The sequence below is a fragment of the Lampris incognitus genome, chromosome 10, assembly GCF_029633865.1.
Source record: "Lampris incognitus isolate fLamInc1 chromosome 10, fLamInc1.hap2, whole genome shotgun sequence".
Lineage (NCBI taxonomy): Eukaryota > Metazoa > Chordata > Actinopteri > Lampriformes > Lampridae > Lampris > Lampris incognitus.
In genome coordinates this window covers 49,022,644-49,040,715 of record NC_079220.1, presented here as the reverse complement: position 1 = coordinate 49,040,715, position 18,072 = coordinate 49,022,644, and the positions used below count along the sequence as shown (strand labels likewise).

Here is an 18,072-nt window from a genome sequence, read left to right as displayed (position 1 = left end):
TAGGACTTAGGAGCTCCTAGAAGAGCCCGGCGCAGTCGGACTCCCCCCTCATTATGGAGGAAGGCATTGCTGTATTTGCTGAACAGACTGGATATGCTGCTTGAGTCCATGTGAGCCGACATCAGGGGCGCTCATTCACTGATGGTTAATTGAGAAAAGAGTGGCAGTTAGAACAAATGGCTGAAGGAGCCTTGTAGGAGCAGATCACATGACCAAATCTATTCATAAACAGAGCTGCATGGTAGTCAACTAAAGCGAGGTCTACCAAGATATAGCAAAGTTACATGAAATATTTGATCCCTAGTGTGAAAAGCTGTGGTCTTAGGATACTGCCAGCCAAAACTAAGAAACCCTGGTTTTCAAAGAATCTAATAACAGGAGATTAAAAGAGCGCCTTGTCTATCTTTGTCACACACTGTCTTGTTCCTCAGTTGAAGCACACGAAATTCCCTTTGATACCTGATATTTAGACACGCAGGCCCGTGCTGTGACCCCACCATCACTTTTTGCTAGAGACACCCAACACCCTGGCCCTTAATCCTGCCATGCCCCGGCAAAGGCTGAGGAGGGACGAAGGAGGTAATTTCATCACTGTAGATTCACGGCCCTCTGGAGGATTAGCAGGCATTCTGGGAGGCGCCTTGGGGCTTGTTGACTCTTCCTCTCACTCTTCATCCGGCTGATGAGTTTACACCCTTGGTCTGCTGGCTTGAACCTGGACACAAATCATGTCCTTGGAGTTGTCTTTTTACATCGGTGGTAAATCGGGGTCGTTTTGCTAAATTAGCGACGAAGGAAAAGTCCACCCTAACACAGAATTCACCGTATTAGGAACGATGTCCTTTCAGTAGTCTCGGGCAATAACATACAAATGCATATTTATGCTTCATTTGGTTAAAATAATTAAAACAAAAGTTGGGCTAGTTTTGCTATTTTGCCTTTTTTTTATTTTATTGGAGATTTCTGAAGCTGACCATTGAAAACAATGTGGAATAATCTACACAATGTACAATTGTGGGCATCGTTGTGCTCTCGTAACTTTTTAACACGACCAAGACGGTCATTATGGCCGTTTTTCATTTTCAAAGTTTACCAACTTTGTGAAGCAGAAAAAAAAAGACACAGACCTGCCACTCTCTGAATTCTCCTAAGATTGAATATATTTGCATTAAAATTAGTTTTAGATCAATGGCAAAAAAAAAAAAAAAGTTATGATAAGATCTACCTAAAACGACCGTGGACTGACGGTCCACATGACCGTCTCGTAATTTGCGCATCATCGTGCGCGTCATGTCATTGTGACATATTTTGGTCGCATCATTTCCTCCGCGAAGTTCATCGCTCTTTCCTATGAAAAACTAGCGTTCTCCAGTGCAGAGAAATAGTTTAAATTTGATTTTTGATTACTGCCAACATGTCTGGTTACAGACGCCGTTACAGACGCACCATGACTACCACCGAGGCGTTGCAGTATTTACAGGCGTTGGACAGCGGCCATTTTAAATTGTTTGAAAAATAGTATTAAAAGTTGTTAAAATGTTAATTTTGGTGTCAGTTTCATTACAGACACACTAACATATGTAGTGCATTAATATCCCAATTGGGTATTTATCTTGACAGAATATAGAGTTTAAAACTGCGGCGGTCAACTGTAGTTCTAGTTCTTTTCAAGTTCCGGTCGTTGTTTGGCACTTTCAATATTTATTTTCAGTTCTTTTTTCTACATTTCCCGTTTTATAGGCCTTGTTACTTTTGTTAGATTAGTAATATGTGTTTCCTGCTTTGTTTTCAGGTAATATTTTCATATTCAAGTTTGACCATGTGTTCATTTTGGTGTCAGTTAGTTTCAGAACAGACATACTAACATATGTAATGCCTTAATATCTCAATTAGGTAAAAACCGGCGGTCATTTTGACCGCCCATGGTCGTTTCTTATTATTTCGAAAACTTGATTTAATTACCAAAAAAAACAAAACAAACTATGCTAGTGTGCACATGGAGTATATTTTTGAGATACGTAATGTTTAACGCTGCATGAAGTTTTGCCCCCACAATGCACCCCCCCCCACACACACACACACACAGAGTGTCCCAATACCACTTTACTCATGTGACTGCACGTGGCTGCAGGGCGCTAAAGCCTCGGGCCGGCCCTGGGTATTTGAGCACCGAATCCCAGAGACACAATCAAATGCACCACGGTAACGATAGCATGGTATACCTCTGAGTTTCAGATTCAGCAGTTGTGTACTTGTAATCCCTGCAGCGTAAATGCCTCCAAACACTGGCGTTTTCAAAACGGAGTCAAACTTGAACAACTGATGTTTTTTTAATTGCAAAAACACAAAACCTGCTCTTGGGTGGTAACCATTGCCCCGAGACTTGATAGAACAGAATAGAATAGAATGTTCTTTATTAGTCCTTTTGTACATACATACAAATGAGATTTACTCTCTGCATTTAACCCATCCTATTGTATAGGAGCAGTGGGCAGCTGCAGCACCCGGGGACCAACTCCAGTTCTTCTTTCCATTGCCTTGCTCAGGGGCACAGACAGGAGTAGTAACCCTAACATGCATGTCTTTTTGATGGTGGGAGGAAACGGGAGCGCCCGGAGGAAACCCACGCAGACACGGGGTGGACATGCAAACTCCACACAGAAAGGTCCTGGGACGGCCTGGGATTTGAATCCAGGACCTTCTTGCTGTGAGGCAACAGCGCTAACCACTGGGCCTCCGTGCCGCCCATAATCATAATCAGACTGAATTACTGAACAGTCACTACAAGTCAGTAGAGCTGGCTGTAATGATTAGTGAAATGTATAAATAAAAACAAATCAAATTTGAGAAATTACCTCATATTTCCATTTTGACTAAGACCTGTTGCATACAGGCAAGTGACTCAACTTAAACTTGGACAGAATTGAGCAGGAAAAAAATGGGTAATTAAGGTTGCTTGCCTCAAGCCTAATATGACAAATTGGCATATTTCAAGTGAATAAAACCTGATCTAGATCAGTAGGTCTGCCTGCCTAATTTGTGAAACCTATCCAAATTCCATGAAACTGTATTGAATTTAGAAAAACTGTCATGCTGCACAAATAAAATTGATTTGGCTATGGGTGGGACACAAGCTGCCACAAAAAAAAGTAGGAGTTTTAGAATACATATGAATCAGAAACTGGTCTTGTGAATGTGAAGACCGCATAACACAAGTAACAGGCCATTACTGTGTGAAATTGAAGGTGTTAGGAGTGCAGCTGCAGAGTGAGTTGTGGAGTTGTGTGGGTGGCGGCTATCTCGGTGTTTGGGTGGTGTGTTTATGTGTGCTGGGGGAAGGGCCACGTGCACAGTGCTGCAGGCATAAACACACACACACACAGACACACACACACACACACACACACACACACATACAAACCACAGAGACCCTATTGATTCCAGCTAATCAAGGCGGTAGGATTCGGGGGGAAGCTGTGCACGCGTGTGTGTGTGTGTGTGAAGTCAACACATTCCTGACATTCCTGCACTTCCCATAGAGGCATTAACGTTAGCCACTACACTGAACTCACTAGTTTCTCTGTTCTGGTCTCTCATCTCTCCAGGAGCCTCCTTACTCTTTCACGCCACTGCCCCTCTTTCTGACCATTGACTGCAATTTGCTGTCACTGCACTTTTCAACAAGTGCTTTTTTTCCTCCCTTTCTTTTTTTCTTTTTTCTTTTAAATCCACCCATAAGGTGACCATACTCTGACTCCTGTCTGAATCATACTGACAGCACAGGGATAGTGCAAGGATTTATATCCAGTTTAAACCAGAACTTCTCAACTGGTACTTACATCAGACCCAAATCCAGTCCACGAGGTTGCAACTCATTTTAAGAAATAACCAGATATAAACTGAATGGTTCCACATTAAAAAAATTACAAGCAGACAAGATAAAATTGCTTCGAGAAATGTTTGCTGAGATATGATTAAATTAGTTGCAATCAATTTAAAGGCCCAGATAACTTGCCTCATTTGAGACTCTCAGGCTCCTAGATGACATAAAATATTAAGGACACTGAAAGTACTCCACAAATGTTTGTTTGTTTGTTTGGTTGTTTGTTTGTTTTTGTATGTGGTGTTCTCAGCATCCATGGCAAAACCCAGGGAAAGCATTCAGTGCAAGGGAGAATTGCCAGTAGACAAAATTAGGCAAAGAATTAGGAACGGATTTGCTTTAAAAAGCTGTTCACACCTTTAAGTTCATCCGACCAGAATTAAAGTGGCTTTGATTGAAAGATAATAATTTCCCCTTTCCAACAGAGGTTCCTGATAAAATCTCACAGGTAAATGAGATGGATGGGTGCTGACATCTCTTGCTGATGATATCCGTGTTTGTCCTCTGTGCTGGAGTTATCCTATGACTAAGTTATGGATAACTACCCGTTGGTGCTTTGTTGTTGGACTTCTTTCTGTGCAAATCATTGCTTGTCCATAATGAACACCATGTTTGAGCATAAGGCAACTCATACGTGTACTTGGGACCAGAACTCCTTAGGCCAATGGTCGATGATCAACTTTGTGGTCGTCTCATCAGACCTGCAGCCATATGTTCTGGACACTCAGGTGAACAGAGGGGCAGAGCTGTCAACTGATCACCACCTGGTGGTGAGTTGGATCAGATGACAGGGGAGGCTGCCAGACAGATCTGGTAAACCCAGCATGTAGTGAGGGTGAACTGGGAACATCTAGCTGAAGGTCTTCAATACATGGCATCAGAGGAGCCTCTCTCTGATCTTGAGGGAGGTTGGAGACATGGAATGGACCCTGTTCAAAGCCTCCATTGTTGAAGTGGCAGCTTTGAACTGTCATCACACGGTCATCGGTGCATGTCATGGTGCCAACCTAAGGACCCGGTGGTGGATGCCACCCGTGAGGGAGGCCATTAGGCTAAAGAAGATGCCTTCCAGGCTTGGCTAGCTTGGGGGACTCTGCAATTAGCTGAGAGGTACCAGAAGCCAAAATGGTTGCAGCGATGACTGTTGTGGAAGCAAAAGCTCAGATATGGGAGGAGCTTGGGAAGGCCATGGAGAAGGACTTTCAGTTGGCCTCAAAGAAGTTCTGGCAAACCATCAGGCGACTCAGGAGGGGCAGGCAGGGCCTCATCCAGACTGATCTCAGCAGGGATATGGAGGTTCTGACCTTGATTGAGGATGTGGTCGGATGGTGGAAGGAACATTTTCAGGAGCTCCTAAATCCAGCTGACACGCCCTCCACTGAGGAGGCAGGGCTAGAGGATTTGGGGATTTTGTCCTGTATCTCTGTGGCAGAGGCCACCGAGGTAGGTAGGAAACTGCAGTGGCAAGGCCGGGAGTTGTTTAAATCCGTCCTGAAATGCTAAAGGCGCTGGATGTTGTTGGGCTGTCATGGCTGACACGTCTGTTCAATGTTATGTAGAGGTCAGGGACAGTGCATGTGGTGAGGTCCCCATTTTTGAAAAGGTGGACTGGAGAGTGTGCTCCAGCTATCGTGGTATCACACTGCTCGACCTCCCTGGGAAAGCTCACTTCAGTGTGCTGGAATGGAGACTCCAGCCGATTATCAAACCTCGGATTCGGGAGGAACAATGCAGATTTTGCCTTAGCCGTGAAACAGCAGACCAGCTTTTCACCCTCGCACAGACACTGAAAGGATCATGGGAGTTTGCCAATCCAATCTACAGTGTTTTGTGGATCTAAAGAAGGCTTATGACCATGTTCCCCGGGTTGTCCAGTGGGGAGTACTGGGAGCCATTGACTCCGTGTATAACTGCAGTGAGAGCTGTGTCCCCATTCTTAGTACTAAGTCAAGCTCATTCCCAATGGGTGTTGGACTCCACCAGAGCTGCACTTTGTCACCAATTCTGTTTGTGATTTTAAAGGACAGTCCTATCAGTCACCGCCTTAATAAATTGGTCCCCTGCCTTTATGAGAACAGCTTTCCTTCACCAAACTATCCTGGATACTGTCTGCAAGGCTCACCCTCTGGACAAACACCTTCCCCGGCAAGTGTTGGATCATGAAGTTGTAGGGTTGTAACACCAAACTCCACCTCAATAGCCTCTGGTTCTTCCCTTTAAAACTTCTCGGTGAAGACAAAGGGGTTGTGGTCTGTATAAACCAACAACTCCTTCTGACTACCTGCCACGTAGAACTCAAAGTGCTGTATGGCTAATACCAGGGCTAATGCCTCCTTTTCGGTGGTTGAATAGCACTGCTGATGACGGTTCAAAAATTTTTTTTAGAGTAATAGGCTATGGGCTTCTCTATTCCTTGTAAATCTGCTTGCAGAAGAGCAGCCCCAATTCTTAGGTTTGAAGCATCAGTTGCCAGCCTGAATGGAATAGAGAAATCAGGGGCCTTTAGCACCGGTTCGCATGACAAGATAGCCTTCACCTTTTCTACTGCACTTTGACACTCAGGCATCCACACAAACTTTACAACTTTCTTCAAGAGGTTGGTTAGGGGAGTCACCACATTGGCAAAGTTGGGTACAAAACGCCGATAAAATCCACTCATCCCGAGTAAGCGCATTAACTGCCTTTTTGTTGTGGGAGTAGGGAGATCCGCAATCACCTGTACATTAGCCTGTTTAGGTCTCACTGATCCTCTCTCCCTACTAAGTGGCCTAGGTAAGTGACTTGACCCTTTCCAAACTCGCACTTAGGGAGATTCACAACCAGGCCAGCGGCTTCCAATCTCTCAAAAAGCTGATCAATATGCACAATGTGATCCATCCATGAAGAGCTATACACAACAACATCGTCGTCAGTGTAGGTTACCACATTGGCTACCCCTGCTGTAATGGTGTTCATCAACCTTTGGAAGGTTGCTGGGGCGTTTTTCATGCCGAAGGGTAACACTCGACACAGGTATAACTGATCGGCAGTACAAAAGGCCGACAACTGCTTCGCTCGGTGAGTTAACAGTGCTTGCCAGTATCCTTTCAGAAGATCAAACTTGGATACAAAGCTGGCCTGACCAATTCGATCAGTGCAATCCTCTACCCGAGGGATGGGATAGGCATCTGTCTTAGTCACACTATTGACCTTTCTGAAATCGACACATAAGCGCACAGTATTATCTGGCTTAAGAACTGGTACCAGCGGAGAACTCCATGCACTTGTCCCCTTCTCAATAGCCCCAACCTCTAACATGTACTGTTATGCCAATCTCTTAACATGTATGTTATGCCGATGACACCCAGCTGATCTTGTCCTTTCCTCCCTCTGACACACAAGTAGAGACACGCATTGCTGCGTGCTCGACTGACATCTCGACGTGGATGGCGACACACTACCTGAAGCTAAATCTGGACAAGACAGAGCTGATGTTCCTCCCTGGGAAAGGTTGCCCGCACCGAGACCTGACCATCACCATTGACAACACCGTGGTGATGCCAACTTGGACTGTGAGGAATCTGGGTGTGATCCTGGATGACCAACTGTTATTTGCTGCAAACGTTGCATCAGTTGCTCGCTCCTGCAGATTTCTCCTCTATGACATCAGGATTTGCCCATTCCTCACCGACGAGACGGCACAGGTGCTCATCCAGGCTCTGGTCATCTCCCAGCTGGACTATGGCAACATCCTCCTTGCTGGTGCCCCAGCGTCAGCCATCAGACCTCTGGAGCTTGTTCAGAAAGCTGCAGCTCGTCTGATGTTTAACCACCCTAAGTTCTCCCACACAACTCCCCTTCTCATGTCCCTACACTGTCTCCCAGTAGCTGCTCGCATCCAGTTTAAGACTCTGGTGCTAGCCTACAGGGCGCTGAAAGGAACAGCTCCTTCCTATCTCCAGGCCATGGTAAAGCCCTACACCCCCGCCCGACCACTTCGCTCTGCTGCCTCGGGACGCCTGGTTGCCCCGTCGCTCAGAGGCCCCTGCTGCCGATCAACCCAGTCACGGCTCTTTTCTGTCCTGGCCCCACAGTGGTGGAATGAACTCCCCACTGATGTCAGGACAGCAGAGTTGCTGCCCATCTTTAGGCGCAGGTTGAAAACTCCCCTCTTCAAAAACTACTACCCTGTTACTTGTTCTTAGCACTTATTGTATTCACTCATTTAAAAGAAAAAAACTCTTTCTTGTGCTTTTACTTTAGCACTGGTTTTGCTCTTAGATGCTTGTTTAGAGAGAAGATGCACTTATGACCTCTGATGACTAGTAGTTCTCCTGATTTCCTACGTTAAATGCACTTATTGTAAGTCGCTTTGGATAAAAGCGTCGGCTAGAATTAACAATGTAATAATAGAAATAGAAAAAATGTACTGCAGCGCAGCCTTAACAGTATCTTGCCTGTAAGATGGAATTCGATAAGGGCTCTGCTTAATAGGAGCCACATCCCCTGTATCTACGTCATGGGAGACTAGGTTGGTGAGACCGGGGGTGTCCTTGAATAAACTTGGATACTTCTTCATAAGTTTCATGATGTCTTGTGCATGTTACATTACATTACAGTCATTTAGCCGCTTTTTGGGGCTTGTTTTTAAAACTATATATATATATATATATGCAGGGTACATAATAAAGTCTGTTGATAAGCTGGGTCAGTCCTTATGTGAAGTGCAACCACCTGAATACCTTGTGGATCTGCGACAGCAGCTGTCTGTGCAATAAAATCAGATCAAGGTGGGCCGTGTATGGAGGACGGAGGTCTGATATGCGGTACAGCTGGGTTGATGAAGGCACTGTCAACAGCCAGGCAAGTGCCCACATCACCCCCTCCCACCCTCCCAGCTTCCTCCTCCTCCTCCTCCTTCGCAGCTCCTACTCAGACAGCCAAAGTGAGAAAGGTTCACAGCAAGGCACGGTCACCATAGGAACTCTGTTTGCATTTCCCAGTGAGCAATTTGACGGCCGCGGTCTTTCAGCTGGAATTCAGTCTTTCAGCTGGAGACGTTCAATTCAGCGTCTCTGGAAAAGCAATTTTGCATTGGGGATGACCACGCGCTGGAGGTTATCTTAGCAGGCTTGGCCTGCAGTCTGCGTCATCTGGCGCGGCGGCGGCTAGGCACACACACGCACACACACACCCACCCCAATCCCTGACTTGTTCCCTGCTTCTTTTTTCTTTTTTGAGGTGAAGAAAATGAAAAGCCTTCATTATTAAAGGGGAGCTCCAGCAGAATTCTACATGCCAATCAAAACTTAGACTGTGGTTGGGAAGAGTACTGCTTTCTGCCCCGCGCCCAGTCATAGAGCCTTATTCAGGTCTGTCTTCTTTCCTCTCCCTCTCTCCCTCTCTCTCTCTCACGCTTATACCCGCCTGCTGCACTTGAACAAAGAACCCTTTCACATTGACCTTGACACACGGCCACCCCCATCACCACAGGAACCAATGCTGATGAATCGACCCCGACTCCTATATCAGTCTCTCTAGAGCCCTGGCAGACGGTCTGAGCTCGAGGCCGAGGTGAGCCTTGGACAGGAGGGATAACGCTCCTCATATTGGAGGGTTCAGTGTCACATTATAATGAAGAGAAAAAGAAAAATGTTAACACCACTCTCTGGTCAGGAACTGCCCGCTAAGTCCATCTGAAGGCTTTACGAAAAATACCATATCAAGACCCCAAAACCCGAGAAAATGTATCAAAGTCAAATATTTTCTTCAGTCTGTTATTTCCAATGTAAATCCAGCTCAGACCATATTACGAAGCTGTCGTTGCTAATGTTAGCAACCGCCCGCCGCTCGTTTCATTGAGCATGTGAACAAAAACCACGCGATTTAAACAACACTGTTCCACAAACAAACAAAAAAAACCATCTTTTAATCACAAGAGCATTTTTTTTTCCTTTTGCATTTTTAATAACAATTACATAGCCTGAAAAGGGCATAAATCCAGGCATTAAATTGCATATCTTTTTTTCTTTTTTTTTAAACAAAATAAAAACAGGCTTTCACTTTATACACTTCTGTCATAAGAAATAACTTCAGAACTGTACATCAAGCTTTTTTTTACAAAGCACCTCCAATATACACTGTTTATTCACATTTTATACACATCATAACCCAACAGGCTCTCTGCTACATTGAAAACCCAAGGAGCTGCTCCTCTCTTAGAGTGACACCTCTGACGACAACGCCACGTTGGGGTCACACTTGGCTGTGAGAAACAAGAGTCCAACCGGCATGCTGCTTGGCAACATGGAGGAGTTCTATCCTCCATCTCGGACGAGTCAAGCCACGGAGGGAGGTGGGGGGTTGCGAGGGGATCTGGGGGCCCGGCCAGTCTGATCCGGGGGCCCCGGCCAGTCTGTCAGTCTAGCTGATGGTGGCCCTCCCACTCACTTCCTATCAAAAACTCGGGGGGTCAGGATTTGTCCCTATCCAGCGAGGACGTGTCCCGTTTCAAAAGCTCCATCAGATAGCTCGCTGAGTCGAGTCAGTCGGTGTCCACGTGACAGGGGTTGGTGCCCTGCTGCTCCGCATCGCGGTACAGCCGCAGAAAGTCCTTGTAGCGGGGGGCGCAACCCACCCAGGCCTCCCCGAACCTCACGGTCCCCGTGAAGAGGAACTCCCCCTGCCCGAGCTTCACCCAGCACTGGGGGGGCATTTTGACCTGGCCGCTCCAGCGCCTCACCCTCACGCCCCCAGACAGAAACACCCGGGTCTTCTGCCTGTACAGGCGGCTGATCTCCACCGTGATGGACGTCTGCTCTTCCTCCTGCTCCACCTTCGCGATGCTGCCGCGTGCCACTGTAAACAACCGCACAGGAATGTGGGGGGTTAGCGCAACGGTGCTGCGTTTTTATTCGCGTCTGTTTTCATTGGACACACGTCCCTTCCATACGGCAGCAAAGGAGCCTGTAATTCTACGGACGACTCGGTAACTTACCGAAGTCACTTGTGCAGACGGCTAGGAGCACCTCGGCATCTGTGCAGGGCTGGCAGGGAGCTAAAGAAAGAAAAGGAGAGAGAGGGGGAGAGAGAGGATGAGCTTTGGGTTCAGAGACTATCCCACTACATGCACGGAAAGGGCCTCGATGTCTTCCGCCTCCAGCCTTCCCTACCCTGCAGGGTGATAAAAATCTTGCTGCCGGGCTCCGAGCTTTCCCAGTTTTCCAGTTAACTACCCCCTCTAACAAAAACACACAGCTGTGGTCAGCCAGCCGTGTGGGGCACGCGCCCTTACCATAGACACACACACACACAAACACACACAAACATACACACACACACACACAAACACAAAACCAGGACGATTTCCGCCCCCATGAAGGATTATTTATTTATGTCAGAGGCAGAACGGCAGCCGGTTGCCATGTGCTCTGAGTTTTACACCAAGCAGAGGTGGACACGGGGGTCGGACACGGGGCCGGACACGGGGCCGGCGGTGAAACGGCTAATCACCGCTCATTTTTAAAAAAGAAAAAAAGCCAGGGAGTTTGTGTGCCTGTATGCATATAATAACCGAGGGGTCACCTCGTTCAGCCATCCCCACCAGAACAGGAAACCCTCGACACTGCAGAACAAATGAGAAGCAGATGAGGAGGAAGAAGGAGAGAGAGAGAGAGAGGGCACAAGACAGACAGGTCCGACCCCGCCACACCTCTGATGGACGCAGCGACGGTACGGCAGCAAGTCCCGCCTAGGGAAGATGCACAAGTAGCAACAAGTACTCACACGGTTGCAAACGCAACCTGCGCTGAACTCCAGAGAGGAGGAGGTGGGGGGGAGGGTAAGGGACCCGTTGACTGTTTCTTTCAGGTTCAGTCATATCATAAAACTCCCTATATATAGTTTTTGTTGTTTTTTTTTTTGTTTTTTTTTGCTGGGTCAAGGAAGGAAAATTGATGAAGTGATAACGCAATAAAAACTGACGGAAATAGGATTGTCGATTTTCTCCGACGGCCAGTGACCCATCGCCAGCCGCGCTCTGATTTTCTGCTGAATTTGACTACGCGGCCCTGCACGCAGGAAGGTGGTTCGCTTAATTGCTTGGAACCAGCGATGAACCGGAACTAATCTGAGTTATAATTTTTTTAGCTTTAGGAACTAAATCGTATTCAAATCTTCACCTCTAAAAAAATAAACTTTGCATGAAATTTGCTTAAACTTCCGAGTGTGTGCATGACTGGTGAACCAAAAAAAGGACATTATCACGCCCTCCGCAACAGCTCTGAGCCACAACAAGACTAGGTCTGAAGGACACTGATTGCTATACATGTATTAGCAAATTAAAGAACAGGAAGGAGCGCCATCATTTGATGAGAGATATACAGCTTTTAACTTTCAAAGCGCCATTTGCAAAGTATTTATCACTCCGGCAATTATTAGGTGGAGTCTAGAGGCGGAATAGGACACCTCGGGCTGGTCTCGGTGCAGCAGCCGTTCGAGGTGGCCTTTCTCCACGGCTCCGGGAACCCTCGCGGTGTTTTACAAGAGGAGAAAGGCCTCTGAATGACAGCACTCAAGTCAGTGATTAGTTGACTCAGGTGGCCCTACGGCCGGGCCTGAGGAGAAAGCCTTTATTAGTGCTGGACCTGCTGTGGTTTGCTTTCATGCTGGGGTGAGGGGGGGAGGGGGTGGTATTTGGGGTCCCGGGGGGGGGAGGAGGTTGCCTAGTCAGCAGTGGGCTCCATCTGAGGTCGGTGCGTGCTAACTCGCTGCCTATGAGGTGCTGAAGGAATTGGATAAAAGTGACGTTGTGATATTTGGGTCGGTATTGCGATACTGAAGAGAACCAGTTACATCACTTGGCTGACGGAAGGGCCCAAGACGTGTCGCACCGCATCCTTTGTAATGAGTCTATTACACATATAGGCACATTGCGAAAGTCGATGCTGAAATCGTATCACTCAAACCCCACCATGCGGACGAGCGATCACGACTGCGAGTCCAGGTGAAGTTGGCACCCTTGGAGAAACAAGTTCCCTGACACAGTGGTCACAAACGTAGTGAGTCCCAAGATGACATCGAACTCCGAAACTCCGAGGAGAAACCCGACCTTTTGCCCCGATGAGAAAGAAACAAAGATGCTGATTCGGGAACGTCAGAGAAAAGTTTGACTTCTGTTATTTTTCAAGGCGGGGGTGGTGGTGATGGTGGGGGGGGTTATTTTTAGCCAGATCATCTGAAGTTTTGAGCTATAAGGGCGAAGGGTGAGCGTGTCTTAGGTCAGCTTGGGTTGCGACACAAGGCGCTGCTGCATTACCGGCGAGTTCAGAGGTCACACAGCCACAAGCTTTCGAAGCTTAGGAACAGCTGGGGAACGGGGAAGGCCGGCCGGAGCGTGGCCGACCTCGCCCGTGGAGCCGAGCGGGGCCCACGGGGCCCTCTGATGTGAGCCCGCCAGCCGCCGTAACATCGTAGGAAGCGGCAAGAGGGGGCCCGAACCCAAACCCGTCGTGGGTTGTTTTCTTTTTTTTTTTGTTTCTGTTTTGTGTCCCCCCTACCCCACCCCCACCCCCGCTTCCTTCAGAACAGGACTCGCTCACATGTCAGACATGAAACAGAACCACAGGAATGGGCTGGCAGCCGAGTCAGCATCTCTCCCCAGCACCATGCGCACGCTGCACCGCTCAGATCCGAACCACTTCACAGCGGCGGAGAGAAGGAGGGGGGGGGTTACGGAGGGGTGAGGGGGGGGTGGGGGGTGGAGGAGGGACGACATAGTGTCCCTGCAACATCTGGGCCCAGATGCATTCCACTCTAATGGAGCACAACTCACTAATACTCCTCGGCACAGAGGAGAACCACTTCAAACACCAGAGGGGGGAAAGATAGATGAAGGCAAGAGCAACGAGCAGACCATAATGACAAATGAAAAAGAGGGGAAATGGAGAGGTAGGAAAGAATGAGACAGAGAGAGAGAGAGAGAGAGAGAGAGAGAGAGAGAGAGAGAGAGAGAGGGAGCAAGACAAGAGAGGAAAAGAAGGGCGATTAAACAACCATATAGGCAGACCGAGAAGATGATGGAGGGAGGAGACGAAGGGAGAAAAATAAGGCTATATGTTACCGCACGGTCCCTGCAGCATCTGGTCAGAGATACATTACAAGGAGAGAGAAAGAGCGACGGCTCCACCGGCCCGGGGTCCTCGCTCCACACGCCAGATGACACGAGACCCCCGTCCTTGTGAGTCATCTCAGCGCTATGTCAAGGCCGGCCAGCCACAACACAAAACCAACTCATACCAAAGAGGCACTGAACGGAGGAAACTGGTGTGGTCAAAACAAGCCCCCCCCCTCCCCCTTCTCTGTATTAAACCCTCTCCTCCCTCTCTCTTTCTTTACACACCTCTTTCTGTGTTTCAGTATCACTTTCTCTCAGTCTCACCTAGTGCCACCTGGGCGATATGGAGAATATTAACATCGCAACAAGCAGGGGGGATTTGACAGCTTAGCGATATATCACAACCTCTGCTCGCATATACTAAAATAGCACGTTTTATGTGAAACCTCCTGGCACTAGTCATTATCATTCATCTAAACAAGCTTGTGTATCACGATATGACAATTGCCCAAACTTCATCCCGAAACAACACCGTCGAGAGACGATAAACGACAATGTTGAATTACTGCCCAGCTACCTCATAAAGTCTTTTTCTCGCTTTCTCACACTATGTCTTTCGCCATCTGTGAGAATATGTGAACCCAGATAGCTGTAAAGGCTACTCGGGGCCCGATAGGACTCATATTTTGCCTTGTATGGGGGGGGGGGGACCAAAAAAAGAAAACAACAATATAGTTGCTGCGGACTCGCTCAGCTTGAAACTGCATGGGCTTGGCAGGTACACAGCGTGAAAATAGAAAGCCTGTTTTTAAAGGGAGGCCCTGTATTTGGCTGTGCCCCTCTACACACAAGCCATCGCAGATAACTCGCCGCCCTCAGGATTCTCAGCTCGACGAAGGCTGGTTGTGTAACTATTAACCGTAGGCAAAATTTGATCCTAAAAAAGTAGTTTCATAAAGAGTGCCATCTGGAGAGATTATGTTTTGATACCCGCCAAAATTCGATATCATCCGGGGGACGTGTCCTTCCAAAACTAATACGAGCAGAGAGACAACACTGTGAGGGGAAATAAACGTTGGCTCGGCTATTAGAAATGAGTTGGAGTTGGCCTACAATTTCCTGCTCCGAGAGTCCAATTTAATAAAAGTTTTCCACCAGTAGAGGGCTGTATGTATTACGTGGCAGAGGGCTCGGAGACAAAGGATAAAGGAATTTCACTTCTGGAGGGAATCAATCAGAGGGAAGCCTGCAGATTTCCATGAAGGCTAATCAAATAAAAGACTGACACACACACAAAAAAAACCCCCACCACCACAAGGGCAGAAAAAAAAGCACCACACAACAGACATGCATATTTCTTACCAGCCAGAGAGTGCACGTCTGCTCCCGGCCTGTCGTTGACCAGCTCGTACTGGAAGGCTGTGATCCTGCGGCCAATATCCATGTGTGGGATGGCCTCGATGAAGAGCGCTCCCTCCTGGATGCTGAAGCAGTGCACCTTGCCCTGAGCCTGGTCCTGCTCCCGTAGCAGCAGACGCAGCTTGCCGGTGCGGTCCAGGTAGATGTTGGTGCCGCTTGAGTCTCTGGAGGGTTTGATGCAGACCGAGAGGCGGGCCGCCGCGGGGGACGCCGTGTTGGGTCGCAGGTTGACGATGATGGCCCCCGTGGGGTAGAGCCACTCCAGAGAGCCCTGTGAACAGCGTAGGTACACCTGCTCCACGTCCCTGGCATGGCCCTCGTGGGTCAGACCACTGCAGGAGAGGAGGGAGGGTGGTCAGAGGAGGATCAAACACTGGATCTCAGTGTTCTCAAACACCTGTAATCAAGCTTATAATCTGACACCTTTCTTTGCAGAGGCTGGTTCTTAGGTCACTTGCATGACGCCCGGGGAAAGTTTCAAGACAACGATAGTCCAACTCTTGCAATGCATGCAGTGATGTATTTGAAATAAAGCATAAGCGAGTGTGGCTCGTTGATCTAAAAATAAGTGTTCTCATCAGTTTTAGCTATAGCTAACGGAGTAAGGTGAAGACCTCTGGCTGACCGCGTAAGGAAATTAGGCCGCATTCCTCCCAAAGCGTTAAGGCTCGGCTGTGTGCAAGACTGGCTGCATGACCAGTCACGAGCCGGCCCCAGCCAAAATGACCTCAACTCCAGTCCGCACTCCCCATGGGACATTGTTCCCCTCCGAGCTTTGGCAGAACGAGCAACTGGCAGTCTGCCTTTGGGAAGAGTTTGGAAGCGGTAACGGGTGAATGAGAAGGGACACAGGGGCTTCTGCATAGACAACGGTAGCAACAGTAGCCGGGGCCTGCTGCATGCAAGTGCAAATGCAGGTCACGCACCGAACCTCCCCTCGCTTTCAAGCCACCAAAGAGACTGGAAGAGACTTGTCCGGGCAGCACTCTGGACCCTGGCGCCAGCATGACCAAATGACTCCCTCCAGAACTTAATGCCTGGTCAGGCTTCGAAAACTCCAGTCTGTCAGTCATTCTGTGGCAAAGCCAGAGTCAGGAAACCATCAGCGCTCGCTCTACCAGCATGTGGATGCCAAGCCGGTGGTTTGACTCTGGGCAGAAACGCCCAGTTTCTTGAAAATGAGATGCTGAAATTCAAATGTGCCACAGATCTAAAACAACCCCATGGCACATGCCGAGCATATGCAGCTAAAGCCCCGTAAACCAGCCTCTCCTCAGTGTGCCTTTAATTATGTCCTTTTTAACTACATCATCTCTACATGCAATTAAAGGAGATTAGTCAAGAGTCGTACTAATGAACAACAGATTATTGGTTGCGAGCTCAAAGTGCTGCACTGGCTAACCCTCCCGACTGAACCGAAGCCACACTTTTTGAGGCATATCCTCTCAAGTGCAAAACAGATTTCGGTGGACGTTTGATTGGGGGGTTTGGGGGGTGGGGTGGGGGTGGTGGTGGTTTCCAAAGAGGTGAAACTTTCCACAGTGTATTCCGCCTGGGTGTCTAAAGGTCATCTCGGGGGTATTGAAAGAAAGGTTGCACAAAACCAAAGAAAAGGACGCGATGGCCCCGGGGGTGGTGTGTTAACACACTCCTTAGTGTAGCCTAGTTCTGTTTTCCATCCAGATTTTAAGATTTCTTTCACATTCGCGGCCTTATGAAATCTGAACCGAGACAGAAACATAAAGTGTAAATATAGCCAGTCCGTAAAAAAAAGGAAAAAAAAGAAAAAGGGAAAACCACCCGATTTCAGGAACCGGGGCAGAGTTTTGGTGACGCATGTGTCGCAGGGTGCTTAGTAATTGCGATATCCGTTTCGAACCGCGCAACTTTTTTTCCTTTTTTACCGAGATATGATCTTGACGAGTGGGGGGGGGTCTCTTTTTTCTAATTCGCTTTCCGTTTTGGCGGCATCTGCACAAGCAATTTCACTAAAATTAGAGGGGGGGGGACGTCCCTGCAGTATACTTCATTATCTCTAAATCACCCCTGAAGCCCAGGAGCGCCCACAGCGCAAAACCTGATGCATGGCTTTTTAAATGGCCTCGCTCTTCCCCGGCGCGCGCGCGCACGCACGCACTCGCGTCTCGCTCCAGCCACGGTTCCGGACATTACGATGAGCCGGCTCGTCCTCGTCGGTAGCGGACCTTACCTGCCCTTCCAGCTGCACTGGTCGCTGGAGTACTGACAGCGCGAAATCCGAGCGAGGAGCAAGAGGGCCAGCAGGCGCGCCAGTATCTGGGTGAGCATGTTGATCCCGCCGCCTTCCTGCGCTCCGCCGAGCAGCTCGCTTTCCCTCTCCTCTCAAGCCGAACAACCGAGTCCGCCGGCTTGTTTCCAACTACATGGCGTCTCCATGAGGCCCCCGGCCCGCCTCGGCTAGCGCTGTCTTTCTTCTTCTTCTTCTTCTTCTTCTTCTTTTTTTTTTCTTCTTTTGTTATTCTTCTTCTTCTCCGTGGGGCAGCTTATTCACGGCGTCCTGTCCGGGGGAGCCGCTGACAGCCCTCCGTATAATAAGCTGTGAGTTGTTTCACTGGGAGCTGAGGGAGCTGAGCCTCCCAAGCCCCGGACCGCTCCGCACGTCACCACCTATACTCCTCCTTCTCCTCCTCCTCCTTCT

The 18,072-nt window shown here is 48.4% G+C and overlaps 1 protein-coding gene across 1 annotated transcript; it reads right to left on the bottom strand.

Moving 5' to 3' along the window:
* Positions 1 to 9,761: 9,761 nt before the first annotated feature.
* metrnla (meteorin like, glial cell differentiation regulator a) lies at positions 9,762 to 18,008 on the bottom strand. The gene is made up of 4 exons (XM_056288133.1): positions 17,605 to 18,008; positions 15,339 to 15,727; positions 10,860 to 10,919; positions 9,762 to 10,720 (listed from the first exon to the last, which is right to left on the bottom strand). The coding sequence occupies exons 1-4, from the start codon at positions 17,700 to 17,702 to the stop codon at positions 10,407 to 10,409; spliced, it is 861 nt and encodes a 286-aa protein (XP_056144108.1). The 5' UTR covers positions 17,703 to 18,008; the 3' UTR covers positions 9,762 to 10,406.
* Between the last annotated feature and the right edge of the window lie 64 nt (positions 18,009 to 18,072).

Coding starts and splice junctions, on each gene's coding strand:
- metrnla (XM_056288133.1), bottom strand. CDS start 17,702: ATGCTCACCCAGATACTGGCGCGCCTGCTGGCCCTCTTGCTCCTCGCT. Junction 10,920..15,338: donor AGACGTGCACTCTCTGGCTG/GTAAGAAATATG, acceptor TTCTTTCTTTAG/CTCCCTGCCAGCCCTGCACA. Junction 10,721..10,859: donor CGTCTGCACAAGTGACTTCG/GTAAGTTACCGA, acceptor GGTTGTTTACAG/TGGCACGCGGCAGCATCGCG.